The sequence below is a fragment of the Chrysemys picta genome, chromosome 3 (genome assembly GCF_011386835.1).
Source record: "Chrysemys picta bellii isolate R12L10 chromosome 3, ASM1138683v2, whole genome shotgun sequence".
NCBI classification, from domain to species: Eukaryota; Metazoa; Chordata; order Testudines; family Emydidae; genus Chrysemys; species Chrysemys picta.
In genome coordinates this window covers 197,711,284-197,736,189 of record NC_088793.1, presented here as the reverse complement: position 1 = coordinate 197,736,189, position 24,906 = coordinate 197,711,284, and the positions used below count along the sequence as shown (strand labels likewise).

At 43.1% G+C, this 24,906-nt stretch overlaps 1 protein-coding gene across 1 annotated transcript in view; it reads left to right on the top strand.

Annotated features, from left to right (window-relative positions):
• SPTLC3 (serine palmitoyltransferase long chain base subunit 3) overlaps positions 1–24,906 on the top strand; it is a 131,124-nt gene that overhangs the window by 56,948 nt on the left and 49,270 nt on the right. Inside the window, exons 2-6 of the mRNA XM_024110307.3 lie at positions 494–685; positions 3,771–3,925; positions 10,079–10,227; positions 19,372–19,496; positions 20,750–20,843. Coding sequence (XP_023966075.1) covers positions 494–685; positions 3,771–3,925; positions 10,079–10,227; positions 19,372–19,496; positions 20,750–20,843 — 715 coding nt within the window. The remainder of the gene's footprint in view (positions 1–493; positions 686–3,770; positions 3,926–10,078; positions 10,228–19,371; positions 19,497–20,749; positions 20,844–24,906) is intronic.

Sequence of the window (24,906 nt, the reverse complement as noted above, 5' to 3'; positions counted from 1 at the left end):
TTTTCATAAATAAAATTGAGCATCAGCAGAATTAGCACCATTATTGATTTTTGCCCTTTCTGTTATTTTTTTTAAGTGGATCTATGCATTTCTCTTGGTGCCTGCAAAGCCTTCAATCAGTGTCCAGTGGAAGTATCTTTTCTATACACAGGAAAAAATTGAATTTTATTACATGGACACAAATAACAGCTCTTGATTTCAACATTGGCATATTCTGCAATCTCAATTTTGTAAGCTAACTCAAGGTACAAGCCCAGGTTACCCCCTTTCCTGTTATCGCTTGTCTTATTCATAGAACCTGTCACAATGACTACAGCATAAGAAGTAATCTCCTTAAATTTAGGATTTGCTGGGTCTAATGCTGTGGTGATATACCTCTGCTACTCTATAGGAAGAGATTGTGTCTAAAAGCCTGAGGTCTTGAAGCAAATTATTTTTGGTTTTAAGGCCAGCTGAAATGTTTTAATCACAAATTCTTATTTTGCATTTTCAGAAAAATGGCATATCAAATGGAGGGCTCTACAAAAGGCCGTTTAATGAACACTTTGAACAAGCACCAATGTATGTTGCTGTTTTGACTTATTTGGGCTTTGGCGTTGGAACAATATTTGGCTACCTGCGAGATTTTATGAGAGCCTGTGGATTAGAAAGATGTAACCTTGCTGCAGAAAGAGAAGAACAAAAAGTATGTATGAAAAAAGTTTGTGTATTGTGTTAAGGGCTTTCCCTTCGCTCTCTCCTGGTTCTTGTCATGCAGACAGGAAGCAGAAGACCAGAAATCTGAAGTGCAGAAAATGAGATGTTTATTGGGGTTAATCAAGCAAGGATATCCATAGATCTGTACGCCGCAGAGTCTCTGTTTTTCCCACCTCCTCCTCCTTCCCAGGCTTAATTATACCTATAATTAGGGTGACCAGACAGCAAATGTGAAAAATCGGGACCAGGGTGGGGTAATAGGAGCCTATATAAGAAAAAGACCCCAAAATCGGGACTGTCCCTATAAAATCGGGACATCTGGTCACCCTACCTGTAATGCATGTGTAACCCACACACCTCCTGGGTGTGGTGTTCTGTCCCATCTAGTGGCACCGAGACCACTTAAACAGAGAGATAAAATGAGTCTGCCTACTTGTAATGCCGACAGACCCTGGTTGTCAGCGAGTGGGATTGAACCGGGGACCTCTGGAGCTGAAAGCAGGCACCTCTACCACATGAGCTAAAAGCCAATTGGCAGTTAGCCTGTAGAGCAGACACATTTTCTTTCTCTCTCTGAGTGCCCTCAGTGCCACTAGATGGGACAGAACACCACACCCAGGGTGTGTGTGGATTACACATGCCCCTGGTCCCACCCCTTACAATTTATGGTCATGTTCCGTTTTGGTGGGTCGTGAGTCTGGGGGCTTTGGTACCACCTCTTTTGTATCCCATGGGAAAAGTAAGGAGTAAGGTTGTGTTCTGGCCAAGATCAGGCTTTTCTTTGGCTTTTAGTGTGTCGTATGCCTCCCCTGCCCCAACCCCCTTGTCCCTCCCAACTGGTTGCTTGACCTTGCCTCAAGACAGGAGTCGAGGCAGTCTCCAAGTGTACGTTCATATATTTATCTCCTGGCATACCCAGCAACACTTTAGCTCTGTTTCTTATCTTTTCTCATTACACTAACAAACCCATCTGGCTGGCCTCTCCAGGAGCTGGGTTTCCTCTTCTATCTGTCCAAAAGGAAATTTTGTTAGTAACAGCCCATAATAGTAAAAGGAGAGGGAGGTGACAATTTGCAGAATCAAGGGCTTTATATTTGCTTGAAAGCTACAATATGTCCTGAAAGAACAAAGTTCAGGCATGTGGTATTCTTTAGCTTAGTCATCAACATTTTTAACCTAAGAATATGTATTTTAAAAAACTCTTTGCAGACTGCTATTTTAAGAGAGTGACTTGTTTTCTTCCTATAAACACAGAGATGGTAAATACAAATGAAGTTCACACATAGGTAGCCATCAAGCAGAAAATAAGCTGTGATACCAAAATATAAAACCCTGATTTATAACAATTGTTGGAAACTGGAGCGTTGTTCCTGGATAATTTGGGGATAGCTGTTGCCCTAATTCTGTTATGCTAACACGTGCATAAATGATGCCCCTGATGAGTTTTTGGGAATACACTGGAGTACTGTTGATATACAGCGTACAATAATGACAATATTATGATACTATCCCTTTTAAAATGGAGACCATTGTCGTGCTGCCCTCTCGCTACTCCACAGAGAGTATTTTGGCAGATTCCCGTCCCAGAGTGTGTGTTTGCCAAGTAAATCATAAATTAGTCTGATTCTTCTGCTCCAGCTACAAAACAAAAACAGTTTGCCTTAGATGCCTGCTTCGATCTCCTCTGGCAGGTCTGCTTTAAATTGACCATATCCATATCGAATACCAGTCTGTCTGATACTGATCCAGACAATTTAAAGCAGACCTGCCAGAGGAAGCGGAAGCATGAATGATCCCAAGCAGCTATCGATGATCAATTCATGCTTGATCCCTTAGATTCCCATGGGGACACTATTTCTAACAATCTGAGCAGCTTTCAAATATGGGCCATATATATCACAAACGTTTCCTTCTTCACCTGTCCCCACTCCAAAATTACATTGGTCTGAGGGCCAGGACTGACCAGTTCATTTTTGGATTGGTGGCAGGTTTACCACTCAAAGCCCTGTGCATGATCAGGGCTAGAAATAAGTGAGGGATCCTCATATTCCAATGAGACACCCAAGAATTGCTTCTTTCCCTGGTAGGCTCAAGATATGGCACCCTAAAGTCACGGCATTGTGATACACAGAAAAGCTATTTTATAATCATTTGTATGGATTCTAAAATTGATTAGTTTATAATTTCCTTCTCCTTCTGAGCCTTCTGTAGTTTGAGTCAAGGGACATGGAGCTATAGGAGGAGAGATACAAAAAAGAATACCAACTCCATTCAAAAAATCTGGAAGATGGTACTGTTCCTAAAATAGGGAGCGGGATGTTTTTGTTTTTGTAGGTTTTTTTAAAGCAGCATAAGCTACATAATGAAGTAGCAGGATATAAAGACTTCATTATCACACTTTTGATATGTCCTCTGTGATTTGGCCACTTGTGAATAATGATGATCCTAAACTTTCCAATAAAACCTTTTTACCACACCATTGTATATTCTGCTAATTCTCATATTTCATATGTATATATTTGCTAACTGGTATGACCGTGATGCAACATATATATAATCCATGGTTAAGTATTTGTCAACCAAAGTCAATGCCCTACAGGAAGAAGGCATGTATAAACTGAGGTGGGAACGTCTAGTCTAGGCTGAAAATATCCAAATAAACCATTGTAGGTTTTCAGGTTATATCTAATGAACCTGTTTTCTTATGGATTATGATGGGCTTTTTATCCCACATTTGCTAGCAGCTCTGCATTATAATGAAACTCTCTATTTTCAAAATAACTTTCACAGTGTGTATCTGGCATGATGGCTCCTCCTGGTATGAGCTTTCAGAAGATTGGGCCCTTTCATGAGTTCTCTGCTACTTGCCAGGCAGAAATAAATGGGCCATACATGGTAATCTAGGTAATTAAGCAAATCTGCAAATGTGGGAGTTTATATATGGCACAGGAACACTAGGCTTGTACTACTACCAGTTTCTTAATGAATTAGTCTGTCTTTTTAATTTAAATAAATAAAGGACATAAGATGGTGACTTTCCTAGAAATGTAACCCTGTACATGTTTTCAAACCAGGATTTTGTGCCACTTTATCAAGATTTTGAGAACTTTTATACAAGAAACCTCTACATGAGAATACGAGATAACTGGAACCGTCCAATCTGCAGCGTCCCAGGGCCACAGTTTGACCTGATGGAACGTGTTACAGATGATTTCAACTGGACATTTAGGTGGGTCAGGCTACAGGTAGCAAGCAACAGCTTTTTAGCCAGGAAAGTAGAAAACGATAATGGGAATATAAGTATGCAGAATGTAATTTCTCAAGTTGGAATATGGCAACAGAACAAAACTTGATGGGTAAATATTATTTGTTTATTTATATATTGCCCCCGTCTCTAAAATCTGCTTTAAATGTAGGTTACTGGTGTTACAAAACTAATTTCTGACCCATCTACAAAGGGCAAACAACAGCATTTAACACTTCAGCCATTAAAGTCAGTGGTTCTACACCAGCTGAAGATCGAGCACTGCGCTTCTAAACACTGTTTGGACAGGCAGCATGGAAGAAGGCCAAATTATGTTGCAAATGGGCTTTTTAAAAATAATTGCTTTAACCCAGGTAAAAACCTAAAAGAGATTTAAAGGCATTTATAACACAGTTTGGACCCATCCACACTGCTCAGCCAAATTCTCTTATAACCCAGTTTGGTTTAAACCTTTCTTAAGCACAGTTGTGAACGAGGATTGCTTGTGCTGTGTAGATGAGACTTCTGAATTACACACAAGGATCTGCCCCAATTCTTTGGTATTGAGTTTCAAGCTTGGAACCTAAGGCTTTATATACACTCAACGTCATTCTATTGAAATTGAGGTAGAAAAGCACTATAGTGAAAGCGTATGTAGTGTCCCTGTTTATACTATGGTTGCTGAAATATTTTGAAAAAGTAAACGCACGTATTGGAAAGATATTGGGAGTGTTGCAGCATGTGGGTTTTATGGATTATTTTTCAGATTATTGAAATTACATTGAAATGTCTCCTTATTTTTTCCAATGTATGATGCACGGTTGTTCCTCTGGTAATGGCTCTCAACACAACTCGATGGAAGCCATGCCTCTGATGGTCCAACAGAGTCTGGAAGCGGATAAGCATATGTCAAATGTACATTGTTCCTCCTGAACGATCCTAAGGCAATTTTGAAACAATATATACAGGCATTGTTTCACTCGACCCTGAAATGCAGTCACCTGTAGGATGGAACATTGTGGCAAACATTGTGTGTAAGCAAACCGTTCTTCTTCGAGTGATGGGCCTTGTATGTATTCCACACATGGGTGCACACGCAGTGTCTGTTGACCCACACATGCACGGTACATCTCCTCATGCTCCCAACTGAAGGTATATGGGGCAGTACCAGGCAATGCCACTCCAGTTCCCTCTTACTGCCACATGGCCTGAGTTGGAACCCCTGATCCTCCTTCGCTCTTACCAGATGAGACTTGCCTTTCTCTACTGTAAATAATTTAGACTTAATTTTACTCTATAGCTTAGTTAGGATAATTAATATAGTTGATATAGTTGTAGTATAGTTTGTAGTTTAGTAGAACCACTCCCCAGTCGGGGGACTCAACCCCTCAACACTGATGGATTATGTCTAAGATCCCAGGCTTCAAGAACTGCGTCTCCTGCCCTCTTTCCTATTTTATTAGTGATGGTGCCTATACTGCCTGGGAGAAGCACACATCTCGGCAAAGTGTACCATCTGTAAGTCCTTCCCGCCCAGAACCAGAAAGGCCTGTGAGCTCCATCTCTGCAAATTCCTGATGGAAGAGGCGATGAGGCCCTGGATGCCAGATCCTGGCCAGGGAGACCCCCCCCGTACAACAGCCTCCACAACCCGGCAATGCCCCTCCAAGCACAAGCCATGGTGTGTAACCGCCAACACTGAAAAGTAAGGACAAGTCCCACCACGAGAGCAAAAAACACTCTCATGGGCACAAGAGCAGATCCCTGCAGCATACTGCTCATAAGAGATGCATTCCCTCCTCAAGTTATGCCAAGTCAGGTGAGATGTCACGCCCGGACCCCGCGGAACCAGTGCCAAAGACACACACACACACACCCCATCTGGAGGATAAGGCAAAGAAGAAGCAGGACCCATTAGTAATGCCCATACAAGGACTCTTAGGGTGCCCGTCTATGAGTGCGGCTCCGGATACTCCGACGGTGCCAGTTCAACATCATGCAGACAGAACAGGTCTGACTATGGAATCGGGTCCCTCCAAAGTCTCCATGGGCACCCCGCCAACACCCAGACATACAAAAACATTCTTATCTCCATTTTCATCGGCGAGTCTGCAATTCCACATAGTGAACTGTCAGGCTCTGCTAGCTAAGTACAATTTTTACATATATGGCAGACTAGCAGAGTTTAAGGACAAGCTTCCTGTGGAAGACCAGGCCCAGTTCCAGGCCCTAATGGACAAGTGTATACTGGTGGTGAAGGTCGCCCTCCAGGCAGCGGTGGAGGAGCTGAAACTGTTTCCCTCTCCCTTAGCCACTGGACTTGTGATGCACAGGGATTCATGGCTTCAATTGTCCGGGTTCCTTTGGGAGGTCCAGAAGACCACCCTTTGGACAAAGCCAATCTCTTCAATGCCAAAACAGATGAATCCCTGCACTTCCTGAAGGACTCATGCTCCACTCTACGCTCTTTGGGAATCTACACCACAGCCCCTACATGGAATTACCAGCTGCAGCCTTTCAGATACCATCCCCCGGCTGCCTATCTGCCCTATTACCAGCAGCCACCGGAACCCCCTTGAAAACGATTGAGGTTCCAGAGGCCCCACTTCCCAGCTCCGGCCACTACCATCTCCTTGACCTTATCTCAGCCACAGGCCATTTTGGACATGCGGGTCAACACCCTCAAACCACTATGAATGCTAACTGCTTCCTTCTCAGCATCTTCAGTGTCCGCCTTGCCCATTTTGCCCACAGTTGAGGCAAGATTACCATGGACAGTTGAATACTGAAGATCATCCATCAAAGATACTCCATAGAGTTTGTCTCCTTCCCGCCTCATCCCTCTCCGCCCCCCGACCCCCTTCAGGGAATCTCTCCCACCAATTGATTACTCGGCAGGAAACTGACTTCCTGCTCCGCAAGGGTGTGATAGAGGGCATTCCCCCACAACCCCAAGGGAAAGGGTTCTATTCACCATGTTTCCTCATCCTGAAAAAAGGCATAGGGCGGAGACCCATCCTGGACCTTCATCAGCTAAATTACATTCATCAGGAAGCTGAAATTCTGCATGATCATGTTGACATCGATTTCCTCTCTCCACGAGGAAGCTTGGTTCCCGGCTCTTGACATGAAATTGCATACCTCAGTATAGACATCCATCTGTTCCACAGGAAATTCCTTTGTTTCAAGGTGGGACATTGACACTTCCAGTTTTGTTTTCTTCCCTTCAGCATAGTGGGTGCCACAGATCTTTACAAAGGTATTCATGCTCATAGCGGCTCAAATGAGACACCAGGGTCACACCGTATTCCCTTACCTGGACAATTTGCTTCTAGTGGGACAATCATGACAAGAAGTTGTCTCCATGACTCAATCTCTTCAAAGACTTTTGGCCTCCCTAGGAATCTGCATGAATGAAGACAAGTCCATTTTGTCACCTACGCAGATTTATAAATTTTATAGAGATGAGACTGGACTTGGTTGCTGTGTGGGCCTTCCTCCTGGCAGAAGGCTTTGCCACAATGAGCTCCCTAAATGCCTACATCTGCCGCAAGCCCCACATGACAGTCCACCAATGCCTCTCCCTTTGGGGCACATGGCAGCCTGTACCTACCTGATGCCCTTTGCAAGACTCCAAATGCAGTGACTACAGACTCGGCTCCTCCTGACCTATAAGCCAAACAGGGACCACATCGTATCCAGAGTCATTGTCCCCTTGGACGTTCTGACCCCTCTTGCTTGGTGATCCAGTCCATCCAAGGTCATGAGTGGGACTCCCTTCAGCCCTCCCACTCCGAAGGCCACCATCATGACGGAGACCTCCTTTATGGGATGGGTTGCCCACCTGGACCACCAAACAATGTGGACACCATGGGAAGCCAGGAAACACACACATGTCCTGGAGCTCAGGGCAGTCTGCCTAATCTTCAAAGCTTTTCTTCCCCTCTTATGTGCTCTCCACATACAAATCCTTTTAGACAACATTGCCAAAGTGGCATATATCAACAAACAAGGAGGGGGTGTATCTCGCTCCCTCTGCTCAGAGTTGGTCAGACTGTGGAATTGGTGCAATAGAAACTGGATGACCTTAAAGGCTGTATATCTCCTGGGCACCCAGAATTCCCTGGCAGACACACTGAGCAGGACTTTCCACATTGATCCCGAATGGGAACTCCAGGACACATTACTGACCAACCTCTACAACTGGGATCTCTTCAAGTCATATGCAAATTGGAAGCGCCCCCTGTATTGCTCCAGGGGCACTGTGGGAAGAGACTTTCAGGGCAATGCTCTCCTGCTCCCATGAATGGGCCACCTCCAATATGCTTCCTCCTCCCCCTCCCCCATTCCCCTGTTGCTTCAGGTTCTCAGGTGCATCGGGACAGAGCCACCATCATCCTCACAGCACCCTACCCTCCCTGACCATTCTGGTTCACAGACCTCATGAAGCTCTCCACCCATGCACCAATCAGGCTCCGGTTATCCCCAGATCTTCTCACACAATATCAGGGCAGGTTCAAACATCCCTGCCTGGCTGTACTTCACCTCACACCCTGGTGTTTGGAAGGGCGTCTGACATAGAGCAGATCCACGCCAGTCCAGCAGATCCTTAACCAGAGCAGAAAAGAATCAACCAAAACATGCTATCAAGCAAAGTGGTTTTGCTTCCTGGAGTGAGTCTGCCACCACCACCATTCACCAGACAGGGTGACCATTCTGGTCATCCTAGATTACTTCCTTGCCCTAAAAACATTGGGTTTAGCTCTCCGCTCTATTGATGTACAACTTGGTGGCCTTCCTTCCCCCAGTGGACAGATGCTCCATCTTTACATACCCTACGATGGTACGATTCATGAAAGGCCTGCTCAAAACCTTCCGACCATTCACCAAACCCACACCTCAGAGAGACCTTAACCTCGTCCTCTCAGGCCTCATGAGACTACCTTTCGAACTTATACCATGGCCCACCTGTTCATAAAAGTGGCATTCCAAGTTGGGTCCAAAGGATTAGTAATCTAGCAGCCATGATGGCTGGTCCTCCCTCCACGGTATTCCATAAGGACAAAGTTTCCTTGAGACTACACCCCAAATTTCTCCCTAAGATTATGTCAGAATTCCATCTCAACCAATCTATCCATTTGCCTGTGTTCTGCCCAAAACCACACACCTCCCCTACAGACAAGAGACTACACTCCCTCAATGTCAGTCGGGCCCTGGCATTCTACCTACAAAGAACTAACCCTTGCAAAAGTCTCCATCACTCTTCGTAGCCCTGGCAAAAATATCAAGGGGCCAAACCATATCCTGACAGAGGATCTCCAAGTGGGTCTCAGGCTGCATACTGGAATGCTACAAGATATCAAACCTCTCCTCTCCTGGGAGCGTTACAGCTTGCTCTCAGGGGCGTTACAGTTCTACATGGGCACAAGCCACTTCCTCCGCTTCGTTAGCTGACATTCTGTGGCAAGACATCTGCAAAGACACAGCATGTTATTCCATACACACATTCACAATGCACTATGCCCTCGATCATGCAGTAGCTGCAAACAAAGCCGTGGGATTAGCTGTATTGCAAACGGCTCTGCCAGTAATCTCCTTGCATCCACCACCACACTGATCACAAGTCACCCACGTGTGGAACCATTCGAAGAAGAAGAGTAGGAGGTTACTTACTGTAACTGGAGGTCCTTTGAGATATGTGTTCCCAATCTGTGTCCACTACTTGTCCTCCATCCCCTCTGCTTGGGACTTGACCGCATTGCAGTAAGAGTAGGAACGGGAGTGGTATCGACCCACACTGTCCCTTATACCTCTGGTCGGGAGCACGAGGAGGCATACTGCACATGTGCGGGCCAAAAGACACTGCTTGGAAAAAACTTCCAGATTCAAGCACAGGGAGCACATGCGCACCTACATGTAGAACTCAGATAGTGACCACACATCTCGAAGAACCTCCAGTTACAGTAAGTGACCTCCTCTTTTGACCCAGTTAAGTAAAAAACAATTGGAAACTATAAATAGGACTATAAGTATACAGAATGTAATTTCCCAAATTGGAATATGGCAATAGAACCAAACTTGATGGATAAATATTTATTTATTTATTGCCTCCTTCTTTAAAATCTGCTTTAATTGTAGGTTTACTGGAAGAACTATCAAGGATGTAATCAACATGGGCTCTTATAACTACCTCGGCTTTGCAGAAACAGATGCTAATGCTTTGAAAACAGTGGCTGATGTATTACAGAACTATGGGACAGGAGTATGCAGTACCAGGCAGGAAATGGGTAAGTGGAGTAAACTGCTAAATTGCTGCTATGGTTTCTATTGCTAGATGGGACGTTTTACAGATGCCATGATGAAACTGGATACTTGTAAGATTCTATGCTTGTTAACTATTTCTTGCTTGGCTATTAAAAGGAATGTTAATTTTCAATACTATGTAATTATTAAAAAGCTTGAGTCAATTTTTGTCCCATGTGCTAGCTTGCCATCCAAGAAAGGTGCATCTGTCTCCATCTGAAAGCAACTCCAATTGCATTTCTGTGCAGAAGCTCTTTCCTTGTGGAGGAATAGTCTTCTGGAACTCTTTTATGTATGATGCGGGTAGTGCAAAAATATAGAACTACGGCATGCTAGCCTTACACGTTTCTGCTGTCAGCTACTAGTGATTGCAAAGAGAGCTTGTAGTGTCTTTTCAAAACTGTTTTGACTAATTTGGGTAGCTTACATAACTTTACATATTACAACTGGCAAGTCTCCAGAGTTTTTGGTTATCAGTTGTTGTTGTCTCCTTTGGAGATCTCTGTTAATGGTCATAGTTATCATACTAAAAAGTTTGGACAGAACTTTATGAAACCTGACTAGCAGTGTGTGTTCATGGGAGCCTGAAATCTCTTGATCTGCTCAATGTTCCTGCTGATTATGAAATGGTCAGGAATTTTCTATCAGAATAATTGTCAATGGAAAATGCCTTTTTTTGCAAAAAATCAAAAAAAAATGTGGGAAAATATCAATTTTTCTGACAAATTTCAATTTTCCACTGGGAAAATCAAAATGATGGTTCACCACCTACAAGGGTCTTGTCAATTTCATTTTCTGACTGCAGGGGGAAAACATGCTTGTTGACGGTACTACTAGGCCTTTCCCTTCCCTAGCAATACTGCTCCTTGGCAGGTTCCTCCTGCTACCCGCCTGGTTTCAGATATCCAATTCCGGAGTCTTTGGTTAGCATTTAAACAATAGCTTTTATTATAGAAATGAAATCATAAACACTGCAACTCTGTTGGTTGGGCAGAGTCACAGTGGCAGAACCTAGCTAGCAGATAATGCCTAGCCAGATAATGCCAAAGAACTGGTAACAGTATATACAGTGTATATATTAACAACTGATTTACAATCACTACATGATGGAATTATTGACAGGTAAACAGATTAACAAATTAGGAACTGTTGCTAGGTAAACTAGTAACTGTTGCAGGGCAAAGTAAGTCTAGTACCCTTCACATGAATCATAACCATCCCGGGACTTTGAGACCCGTGCTTCTCTGGCCAGGAGTCCCTTCTGCACATGTGCAGATACCCAAAGTCACACAGTGGACACCTTGATCGACAGCCCCTAGGCTGCACTCACTCTACTGTCCCTATACCAGGGATCGGCAACCTTTGGCACACGGCCCATCAGGAAATCGGCTGGTGGGCGTAGATGGTTTGTTTACCTGCAGCATCCGCAGGTTTGGCCAATCGCAGCTCCCACTGGCTGCGGTTCGCCATTCCAGGCCAATGGGGGCTGCGGGAAGCAGCAGCCAACACATCCCTCGGCCCGCGCCGCATCCCGCAGCCCCCATTGCCCTGGAACAGTGAACCAAGGCCAGTGGGAGCTGCAATCGGCCGAACCTACGGACACTGCAGGTAAACAAACCAGCCCAGCCTGCCAGCGGTTTTCCCTGACGGGCCACGTGCCAAAGGTTGCCGATCCCTGCCCTATACTGTTAGCATAGCCTACAGTGCTTATCTACAGCACTTAATAAATTGTTATAACAAGCCCTTTAGGCCCCAGTGATGCAAAGACTTACACACATGCTTAACTGAATGCACCATTGATGTCACACTAGGACTACTCTCAGTGCGTAAGGTTAGGCAGCTGCGTAAGTCTTTGCAGGATCAGGTCCTAAATTATAAACATTTCTCTTCTTTTGCTCCAAGGAACATATTGCAGTAGACTTCCATCCATCTAAAATCATTGAACCTGCACAGAGTTTGGATTTAAAAATGTGACAGCTTGTAGTCAGTCCTATAGTGACATGACCTTTGATTTCTTTCCTGTTGGAAATGCTGGTGTCTGGGAAGATGAGGCACTTGATTGTATGGATTCTAGCTATTTTTAATAAGTGAGCATTAAAAGGGAACCCAGCTCTCTTGCATTCATATTTTACTCAAAAATGTACAGCCTTTCAGAGGGAGAATTACAGTGAACAGAAGGAGGTAATGGGTTAAAAAAACTAGGAAGAGAAAGTATAAGGATGGGTTTAGATCATTTGGTGTTATATCTGTAGTTCTGCTTTACTCTGTGCTAGTTAATACTAAAGCAACTTTACAAAACTTGAATTATTTACTCACCCACTTGGGATGAGTAATATTTTTGGTTTGACTTTTTGTGTGAAATAATATTAATTTTTTTATCACCTTCATCATAATAAAGCTGGGCAAGAAGCTTTTTTTCAAAATGATTTATTTGGGCTGAACTTACGTACTTGAAGTATTAATAAATCAAGGTATAATAGCTAGAGCTATAGACTCTTTATAGTCCCAGCCCAAGAAAGCCCGTAAGCATGTGAGTAAGTGTGAGCACAAATAGTGCCTTTGAAGTTACACACATATGTAAGTACTTCATATGTTCAGGGCCTTATTAGTAAGTGTTCTTTCTAAGCATTGATAGGTCTGGGTATGAAGGGAATATTTCATTTCTTGGAGAAGTGTAGTGAAGAGAGGGGAGAATGAAGAAGTAAAATGATTATTTTAAAAACAAATGCCAAATAAAAATTGGCTTTGGAAATAGATTAACATGGAAATTTTAATGTTTCCATTTATATATTTAAAATTACGTCTGCATTTTACAAAAGAGATTCTAATCAAGGCAGAATATTGCCAAAGACAATACTTAGGGCTTGTCTACACAATTAGACCACGGCAAGCTGGGGTGTGAATCTACCCCGCACTAGCCTGCCACAGTCTAACTGTCCCTGTCCACTCTGCTGTCATGAGTTAACAGTTTGTTAATGCACTTTGAGCTACTCCTGGTTCAAAGCGGACTAAATTAAAGCACTCTCACAAACTATTAATGCACGTCAGCAGGGTGCAAAGGACAGTTAATCCAGGGCAGGCTAGTGCTGGGTAGATTGACACCCAAGTTTGCCATGATGGTCTAATTGTTTGTGTAGACAAGTCCTTAGTTATTCCATATTTTAGCAGGAATGATTGCAGTCTGAGTAAACATGATTAAAAACTAATGACAGTGAGAAAAGCAAAATCCTGCCCATGCTGTCTCTGAAATAGCTAGTCATTTGCATGTTACTTTAATATGCAACTTATAATACAGAAGCATAAGGGCCTAATAAAAAGAGAGAATGGCGTATCCAGATTGTTGTGTCAGTTTGTGAGACAAGCCAATCATTACGTTTTCGTTTTTTTTAATCGTTTCCTTTTTTTTTTCCCACCGGGCAAGATACTTTTTCAGTATATCTTAGAAAATGGAATTCTATACAAACACATAGATGTATACAAAGAACAAAGAACATAAGCCATACTTACAGGATAGGGGACTCTATCTTGGGAAGCAGTGACTCTGAAAAAGATTTGGGGCTCATCCGCTGAACATGAGTTCCCTGTTCTACACTGGGGCCAAAAGGGCTAATGCAATCTTGGGATGCATCATCAGAGGAATCTCGAGTAGGTGTGGAGATTATTTTACCTCTGTATTTGGCACTGGTGTGACCACTGCTGGAATGCTGTGTCCAGGTCTGGTGCCCACAATTGAAGAAGGACGTTGAGAAACTGGAGAGGGTTCAGAGAAGAGCCATGAGAATGATTAAAGGATGAGAAAACCTGCCTTATAATGACAGACTCAAGGAGCTCAATCTATTTAGTTTAGAAAAGGGAAGATTAGGGGGTGACTTGATTACAGTCTATAAGTATCTATCTGAGGCACAAATATTTAAAAATGGGATCTTCAATCTAGCAGAGAAAGATATAACACAATCCAATGGCTGGGAGTTGAAGCTAGACAAATTCAGACTGGAAATAAGGCATACATTTCAACAGTAAGAGTAACTAACCATTGGGCCAATTTACCAAGGGTTGTGGTGGATTCTCTATCACTGACAACTTTTAAATCAAGACCGGATGATTTTCTAAAAGATCTGCTCTATCAATTATTTTGGAGAAGTTTTGTGGCCTGTGTTATATATAGGATGTTATATATGTGTTATATAGGATGGTGTCAGACTAGATAATCACAGTGGTCTCTACCGTCCTTGGGATCTTTGAATCTATGGGAGGCTTTTGGGATTTTCAATCTGAAAGTGAATTTTCCTCTTATTTTAAAAAGCTGTGCATCCTGAATGAGAATCTGCACCCCTGCCCACTACAAAGTTTAGCTCTCTGGGGACTCTATAGTTAAACACTTAGTGGTTCTATTGCTGTATGGATCTACTGGCCATTGTCCCCTGTGGAGCTGGCACCCAGAAGCAGTAGTGTCTACTGCATCATTAGGGCTCTGTAGCAGCCACATGTAGGATTTCTTCCCCAGCCCCTTTTGAAATTCTCCCCTTGCTACTCAGTCTAAGAGCAAAGGTCTAGATTTAGCCCACACAGAATAAGTTGGGTGTGAGTTGTATCAGAGGGGGTTGTGGGGAGAGTTTAAATTTTGGTGCTCAACCAAAAATCAGTTGTCATTTTGTTCTGTTTTTTATTATTATTTGATTGGTCTTTTAATTTCTTTGATTATTCAGGGAAAATCTAAATTTCCATGTCCGTATTTAAATTACAATAGCACTTTACTTTTTTCAGGCTTTAAGGCTGCATGTGACATTTTAGCAGCATGTTCTGGCGGGAGGTGGTGGTTGTGTTACTATTTTTATTTTATTTTTTATATTAAAATTGTGCCCAAAGGTCCTAATCAGGATCAAGACCTATTGCCCCAAGTGCTGTACAAACACAGGATGAGATAGTTACTGCCTTGAAGATGATATAGTGATAAGAAACTAAAGCTAATGTGAACTTAGTTGTACTCTTAGAAACAATTGCAGTATTTATGACCTGAAGTTTCGGCTGTGACTAACGATTTAGGGTGTCTCAATTTGTGGGTGTCACCTTTAAAAAGGGCCTGATTTTCAGAGAGTGGGTAAGTCTGAAAATCAGGACTATTTCATGTGACTCAGGTTGAAATCTCACAATTACCATTGACTTTTGAAAATTTAGGCCTGTGACTTGTATTGGGATGTCAGGATTATTTGGACTCTGTCAGTTCAGTTTTGGGCCCCAGATTTAAGGGATTTGTTTGTTTTAAAATCAGCTTTTATTAAATCCAATGGTAACAGAAAATTTTCCATACTATTTTTTTTAAAATCCAGTGGAAAGAATTTAATTTAAAAAAACAAATTAAATATTGCCCACCAGCGTTTGCAAATCAGACATTACAGCATTGTGCTAGCACAGATAAAAGTGAGTAAGACTTTTAACTTTGTTGTTTAAATATTTCATAAGCTGTCAGTGACTTTAATCACCGGGCCTGGATTTTGTCAGCCTGGGCAACTTGCTGTAGGAGTGTACACTTCACATTCCCTACACTCAGGTTAGCTCAGGGATGACATTAACGTAAAGGTGACTTAATTTGGGAGAGGCGGGTGTGGAAGGCTGAAAATATGAAAGTCACATTTTTTTATAACAATCTTTGATTATCAGAATTTCCCATAATACCCTTGCCTTTTTCAAACACCAACCTGACAAACCCACACTATCCTATAACTGCTTCACAACTGGGAAGAGGGATGGGAGGGAATTATTTGGGTTTTCCTTTCAAATTTGCTGATGGCTGTTTTTTCTTCTTTTATTAAGTAGACCGCTTATGCCACCTGATTAGGAAAGCTCTGTGGCCCCAGTTCTCCGGTCAGGCTGGGCTGCAATCAGTGCAGAGTCTGGTGGGATGTAGGGAAAATGTAACATCAAGGTGACTTTGTGCTGATCATGGGACCCCAGCAAAACAGAACAGTCTTAGGATTGCTATAACTTGCACCTTCTGGTAGCGACAGTTCCACTAGCTGGGGATTGCCAGAACACTGGCCAAACCCCATTCCCCTGGACATGTATCCAAAATTAGAGGGCTGAGTGGGTGAGGGTAAGTATAACTGGTGTAGCTGGCTGTACACACCTGGGGACCTTCCCATGCTGGGGGAATCCTCCTATATGACTATATACTTAAATGACTGGTTTTAATACATTTAATATTCTCTCATTTTAAAACCCAAGAATCTTAAGTAGGCTGAATCTGAATCAGCTCTGTTCTTCCCACCCCCGTATGATTTTGTCACTAGTCTTTCATTGATAAGATCTGGTCTATGCATCATACTTCTTCCGTAACACCTCACCCACCACCTACGGTAGTTCCATCATAATTAGAGATGTGCAAAGCCAGGGCTGGTGTTGCAAATCCTTGTCAGTCAGGTTTGGGTTTTGCAAAACAAAACTCACCAAATTCAGGGGTGGTTCTGGTTTGCAGTTTGGATTTATATCCAATAGTTCTATAGAGTGACTGCATTTTATTGGCACCTAGCTTCCATTGCTGGGATTTGTCATTCACAAATAGTGATGGGTGAATCTCAAATTGTTCAGTCTATCATCCTAGCAAAGTCAGCAAAGGCAGGTTAAAGAAATACCAGAGATGCTGCCCTTTTCTGTTTGATCTAAGAGTGACAAAAACATACCTGCAAGAACTACTGTTAGGACAACTGACCAGATTGGGAAAGATGGGCATACAATTTTTTTCAGCAGATATGCATTTTTTTAAGTTGATGATGTTCCTTTAAGCTACTGTATATATGTGAACAGAAAAACAGGAATAGAAAACACTACCTCAGTACAACCAGCTGAGTTATAATTGCTGCTGGAACCATAATGAGGCCATTTTATGGTTGGTTTTTAATTATGACAGGTAAGATCACCTTTCTGGCTCACCGCTCTCATTATCCCTCCATTTGTTCACCTGTCTCCACCAGATCAAACAAAAGCTTCTTGTCTTCACCTTCAGTTCCCTTCATCATTTAGCTCTGCCTCACCTACCAGACCTACTCTTCTGTCATGACACCAACTCTGCCTCTGCTCTGCTGGTGACATGAGCCATTATCATGCATAGGTCCACTTGTTCCTTTGGCATTGTCACACTTTATCCTATGCTCCCTAACCATATTCCTTGGGAAAACGCTGTCAAAACCCATAAAAATACCTCCCTTCCTCCATCAAATTGCTGCTTAAGACTTATCTCTGCCATAGTGCCTACAGAACACTACCACACTTGTGGCTAGGCAGATAGCAAGTTGAGAATACTAGTTTTTTTATGCAAAATTGCTTCATATCTTATCCTACCATCTCCCTCCCGCACAGTCTTTTGTCTGTTCCCTATTGCTTTTGATATCATCCTAAGAATATGATCTGTCTGGAGTACGGTTGCCAACTTTCTAATTGCACAAAACCGAAAACCTTAGCCCCGACCCTTCCCCGAGACCACACCGCCTTTCCCGCCCCTTCCCCAAGGCCACTACATTCCCCCTCCCTCGATAACTCGCTGTCCCCCACCCTCACTCACTTTCAATGGGCTGGGAGGGGATGAGGGCTCTAACTTGGGGTGCAGGCTCCGGGGTGGGGCTAGAATGAGGGGTTCAGGGTGTAGGAGGGGGCTCCAGACTGGGGCAGCAGGTTGGGGAGTGGGAGGGGGTGAGAGCTCCGGTTGGGAGTACGGGCTCTGGAGTGGGGTTGGGGATGAGGGGTTCAGGGTGTGGGAGGGGGCTGTGGGTTGAGGAAGGGGATTGGGGTGCAGAGGGGGTAAGGGCTCTGTCTGGGGGTGCGGGCTCTAGGGTGGGGCAGGGGATGAGGGGCTTGGGGTGCAGGAGGAGGCTCCGGGTTTGGAGGTGGCTCAGGGCTGGGGCAGCAGGTTGGGTCTTGGGGTTGGGGCGCGGGATTACCTCTGGCAGCTCCTGGTCGGAGGTACAGCAGGGGCAGGGGGGCTAAGGCAGGCTTCCTACCTGTCCTGACTCGGCGCTGCACCCCAGAAGTGGCCAGAAGGTCCAGCTCCTAGGCGGAGGCGCGGCAGGCAGCTCTGCGTGCTGCTCTAGCCCGCAGGCACCGCCTCCACAGCTCCCATTGTCCACGGTTCCCGACCATGGGGAGTGTGAAGCTGGTGCTCGAGGCAGGGGCAGCGTGCGGAGCCCTGTTCCCCTCCCCCCTCCGACTAGGAGCTGGAGCTGCTGGCCACTTCCGGGGCACAGTGCAGCGCCGGGACAGGTAGGAACTAGCCTGCCTTAGCTCTGCAGCACCACCAACCGGACTTTTAACGGCCTGGTCGGTGGCACTGCCTGGAGCCACCAGGGTTCATTTTCAACTGGGTCAGCCTAAGCCTGGAGCAGAAACGTTCATTTTTATTTGTTTGTACAGCACTTAGCACAGTTGGGCCCTGATATTGGATTGGGATCTCTAGAGGCACTACCCTTATACAAATACAAAATAATAATAAAGGCTGTTTTCCGGCTACCAGACCTTTCACACCTGATTGAGATGAATGGATTGTGAAGGGGTGAGTTCTCTGCTATTCAGTTAAATATTAGTAGCAGAAGAGGTTTTTGCTGCTTCACAGCTTTTAAAATGCAAAAAGACGCAGGACAAACATTTTTCTTCATCCCTCTCTACCAAAGCATGGTAATGATTACCCCCTCTTTTTTTACATAGTGGGAAAAGTGGGGGAGGGTGTTGTCCATTTGTTTCCCGTTTTACCAAAACTCAAAAATAAGGACAATTTTCTTTCTGAAGGTGATTATTAAAAAAAAAAAAAGTCAGCATGGAAAATATAAAGACTAAGAGGTGAACATTTCAGAAAGTTATTAGAATGTGAAAATAGGACGCTGTCGAAAAAAGTGTTGTGCTACTTTAACAATAGATGTCGCTCACCTCCTTGGCCGAATTATAATTCATCTGAATCCTTCTGTTTTACATTTTGTCTCAGGTGTGCAAGATATAAATGGAAAATCTTTGTCAGATCTGAAGCATCCATGTAAATTAACTGCATATTTCCAGATCTTTCTTGCTTTCTATCCTTCCTTCCTTTTGAATTATATACATTTTATATTGTAATGAGATGTTAAAATGCCTTGTAATTCTTAATCCAGGTAACCTTGACAAACACATAGAACTAGAGAACCTGGTGGCCCGGTTTCTTGATGTGGAAGCAGCTATGGTGTTTGGCATGGGCTTTGCTACTAACTCTATGAATATTCCATCACTGGTTGGGAAGGTGAGTATGACTATTGCCAGCTAATTGTTTTGCCTACAGTTACACTACTTCAAACGCACAATAAATGGTGAGGCTTGGTCTGAACACAATCTTAGATACCAGGAACTTCTGAGTTCTGACACTGATGCTTTTCTTCACCTCGGGTTCACCATTTCATCACGCTCTCTGTCAGTCACTCCTGTGTGTTGCTAAGACACTTACCACCCTTGTATTTAAGTACCAGTGTAAGTACTTAGCCTCTTTCCCTCCATTTACCCTTCTCTAAAATGTTAATAGTTTTTGCCTCCCATCTCAGAGAGCTGTTGTAAGAATTAAATAGTGGAACGGATTCTCCTCCTGCTTACTTAGGTGTAAATCCATTGATGTTGGTGGAGCCACACCAGCATAAAACTGATCTGAGACGAGAATTGGGCTAGGTTTTGGGAAATGAGAAATGTTTTGTGAGAGGATCAGTATTGATATTACATAAATCTGAGACCAAGGTTGCAAGAAAGCTGTCAATAAACACAAGCACAAAGTTTAGACTATCTTACAGAAGGTTGGTCCAATAATGGCGTGATGAACCACAGTATGTTTGGGCTGTTAGTTGGGGAAATTTCTAACCTCACTTGAGTTAGACATGATTGTGAAACAGATTGCATCCTTCTTGGAGCTGAATGTTGATATCCCAGAGTGTAGTGTATGTTTGAACATTAATGCTAAGGGCCTTGTGAAGCATGAGGTTGAAAGCAAAGTGCCTGGAGCACCTGAGAAGGGAGAGAACTATGTCCTAGGATAAAATAACAGTCATATTTGTGAAAAATATATTTTATTGAGATTGATATCATTTAAAAAAAAATTTCTCCAATAGTCTAGTGAAGGGAAATTTGGGGTACAGTGCAGGGACACAATGATGGGAAAATGATGTTCCTTATTTGTAGAATCTGAGCTTCATGTTGCAGTTTTGGGATACTCAAAGGTACTGTATGGGAAGGAAGGAGCAGAATCTCTAGTAGTCTTCTTCAAGTACATGTCAGTGTGGATCCCACTGTGGGCGCGCATGCATCCCCTCCACCAGGGTAATTCACCGCTGGCTACTTACATATATGTCCCTGAAGCAGAATATTGGGTCCAAATACCCCCAGACTTAAGAAATTTTCCAATTCACATTTAAGCACTGCAGTTTGGTTGGTCATATGTGATCTATCCACTCACATAAACTTGTGAATATTCCAAAGGTTTATGTGGATATTTATTGTGATCCTCCTCCACAGGGTTGCCTCATTTTAAGTGATGAGTTGAACCACACATCTCTTGTTCTTGGTGCAAGACTTTCCGGTGCTACCATTAGAATCTTCAAACACAACAGTGAGTATTGATGCTGGAGATGTTTGGTGGCAGAGATGTTCCAACCAGACAGAACTGCTTATACAAGTTTTGCCATCACCTATTTGAGAATATTTTATAAGGGGCGGGGGATTAGCCTCTCAAAGCTATATATGATTTCTGGTTTTGGAGAGAGAAAAATGAAATGCATACAATGACAGTTTGCAGTTGATAAAAGACCATGACCATGACCAGTGCCCTGGTTAGCCATGTCAGAGCTTAATTTTCAAAAACATTTCTCACCATAACCACCCTTTTGGCTTGGTGTGTTACTGAGATTCTGTACGGTGCTAGACACATTTATTTACAATTGCAACAGAGAATCAGTACAAAAGACTAAGGTGTTTCAGAAGCGCTCAGCGCTGTCCTAACTCTGTTACCACTGAAGTCAGTGAGAGCAGAGTTAAGCTAATGCAGAGCACTTTTGGAAACCCCACCCTAAATTTCTGGCAGGTTTTTTCAAGTATTCAGAAAGCTGGGATATAAGCATCGTCCCTCATACTGACTTCACCAAAATAGGATTTTAGGACAAGACTGATACTAATTCTACATTATAACGCTGTTGTTGCATAGCGGTCTGTACCAGCACCACCTACTGGTATGGCTTCAGGCTAGCCATTCCCCAGTAACTTCAACATAGGCTTTCATGTGTCAAGTAACACCCCTTCTTGTGTCCTAGATTTATTAACAAAGTTCACAAGGAGACAGAAGAACTCCCATCCAACATCCTAGCTGGCTCACAGTCTTTGGTGTAGGGTTCTTAGGCCTATCCCTTCCCTGCTGAGATTTTGCTCTAGCAGACTTGCCCGCCACATTCTAGCTTCCCTAGCTAGCTTCTGCTCCCTGTAGGCGTGCATCCCCAGGCCTTCTGCGTAGGAGCTAGGGAGAGCCTTTCTGTGTGGAGCAGTTCATGCAGTCCTTCTGCTCATTTCAACCTCTCCCTGCTTTCTGTTGAGCATCAACTCCCTGGGCTTTCTGCCTGGGTCTTTTCTTCTCTCTCTTTGGCTGTCCATAGGCTTCTGTTGTATTTCTCCCCTACATGCCTTGCCTGTCAGATGACTTAGCTCATTTTCTCCACCTGGGCAGGTGAGTTAAGTGTGTCAAAAAAGGGGCTGGACCCATCTCCCTTTAAAGGGCCAGTCATCCAGTTACATGGCCTTTTAAAATATTGACAACATTGCCTTTTACTTAATTAATGCTGCTGACACTGTGGCATTGGTGGTACTTGCTATACTTGCACACCCCTGTAGTAAAGATTATAGCACGGTCACTGCATATTGTCTACCTAAATACTCCCTTCAATTTCAGTTGCTATTCTCCATTGTTCTGTATCATGCCATGTACAGGTACTGTGTAACCAGTTACTACGTTACCCCATCCCAGAGGTGAGTGAAGTCATTAATTATGTATATGTTTATAAAAACATATGATGAAAGGTGCACTATAATTATAAGATACAGTATCATTATTAGCATCATTTTAATTGGCCAAGAAGCAATTCCATAACCTCATTAAGCACCATTTATGAATAAGCCTGATTCAAAACATATTTACAAAAGTAACTATTTATAAATTTACAATGTGATGCGCTTACTAACATTCAGTGATCCGACCTTAGAGATTTAGACATACTAGGCAGTATTTCTATACTTGTGTCTCTCTTGATCTCTGACCTCTTCCTTAGATTGCACTGTGCTCCACTCAGTAACTTATCCCAGTCACACTTTTTTTGCTGCATGACATTTTGAAGGATGACTTCTAACCACCAAAACCCAAGGGCTCTCAACTCCCCCACCAACGCCATCTCCACATTCACCCCCTGATTATTTTGTGCTATTTCCCATAGCACTTGAAAGAAGATATCCATTCAGGGAATGTGATTCAGATTACAGTTCCTAAAAGAATGTTGAAGACGTCACATTGATTTTTGACCCATATGTTGATAAATTAATACCCCTTCCCTGCCTGATCACTTGTCAAAGAGCCATCATACACGTTCTCCTCCTTTCCCCCCGTGAACTAACATCTAATCAGCCTGCTGTTAGGGTAAATGATAAATCAGAGCTGATATTCTCTGTAAAGAATGTGGAGCAAAATTAACAGCAATAGCTAACTAGTTCCACAAACACCAAACTGCAGATGGAAAATTAGGTAATTCCCTTAAGCACCTCAGCAAACACCACTGGAAGCTCATCAGATTCTTTCTATGTAACCCATTGTTCCCTAGATTAGGGATTTGATTTGCCAAAGCCAGTCTAGTTTTATTTAAAAGCTGACTAGTTTAACCATTTTGAGCCTTATCACCTTAATCAGAATTACAGTAAGACAACGCTTATCATTATGAAACAGTGGGAACCTTTTGGAGCATTATATATCGTTTCTGAGTTAACCCCATTCTGCCTGGACTTTAACATGAATTATACCTAGAGAACCCTTTTCATTGTGAAACGGTATGAACATTTTGTAAAACTCTGTAAAAAGCAACAGAGGGTCCTGTGGCACCTTTGAGACTAACAGAAGTACTGGGAGCATAAGCTTTCGTGGGTAAGAACCTCACTTCTTCAGTACTTCTGTTAGTCTCAAGGGTGCCACAGGACCCTCTGTTGCTTTTTACAGATTCAGACTAACACGGCTACCCCTCTGATACTTGTAAAACTCTGTATACTTTAAGTTTCTGATCTTCAACCCCCAACCCACCCCCGTATAGGAAGCCATATAGATAAATACCCTTGCTATAAAGCTGCTATTTTGGAGAGTTCTTATAAACAGATTTCATAAATCAAATCCAGAACCTACCTACCAACTCACTTTCCTCATCCAATAACTATTAAGAATAGTTTTACACGTATGGAATACTTTTTCATCCTAAAAGATCCCAAGTGGCTTCCAGCGCTGTACGTGTGACACGTTACCGAAATGCAGCACGGCTGGACAGCGTGGCAGCTAACTGGCACACATCCAGCAGGACAGACAGAATCCCCTTTGTGACGGCCCCGTCTACACTGTAAACCCATTTCGGATGCAGTTGTCTTGTAGCAAGTTGTGGTTTGCTTTGTAAATGGGACTTAAGTGAATTTTAAAAACAGCATGTCCAGGGCTTTGACATCAGTTAAAAAATATGTTTAGGTGCTATTTACGTTGCAAAATGGACTGTGTCAGAGGACAGTAGCATTGTAGCTGGCTACTCCAACATCCTTACATTTGTAATGTATACACAGGGAATGGCTTGCCCAAAAGATCCACACTATACTAGTCTACACTAGGAATTTACATCGGTTTAGCTATGTCTCTCAGGGGTATAAAAAATCCACACCCCTGAGAGATGTAGATATACTGACCTAACCCCCAGTGTAGACAGTGGTAAGTCCATGGAAGAATTCTTCAGTCTACCTAACTACCACCTCTTGGGAGGTGGATTACCTACACTGATGGGAGAAGCCCTCCCTTTGGCGTAGGTAGTGTCTACACTGAACCGCTACAGCAGCTCAGTTGTGGCGCTATAATATTTTAAGTATAGACAAGCTTTTAGTAATCTAAATGGTTCTTCATTTAACTGCCTCAAACACTTAGCCTTGTTCAGATATTTGAACCTATTGTTCCAGTTTGTCTAGACATACCAGCCTTCTGCTTCAATACTGCAAAGCACTTAAGCAGGTGCATAGCTTTAAGTATATGAATAGTCCGATTGACTTTAATGAGACCACTCATTTGTTTACAGTTATGCACATGTTTAAGTGCTTTGAGGGGTCAGGGCCTTGACGTTTGAACTGCTAAGCTCATTGGCCACCCGTAACCCAAATGTTAGACTTGTGCTTTCATTCTCACACTTAGTGGAAATAGGTCAACTGATCTACCTGTTATCCAAGTCACGTTGCTGGGTGTATGGGGAAGCTTCCCTGTGCTGTATCAGCTCTGTGGATAAAAAGAAAACTCTGCATCCGGTGCAGAGCATTTAATGAGCATTAATTTGACTCTAAAATTGTAAAGTGTTTTTGTCCTTTTTTTTTTTTTTAAAAATCACTTTCCCACAACCTCAGCAGGAGGT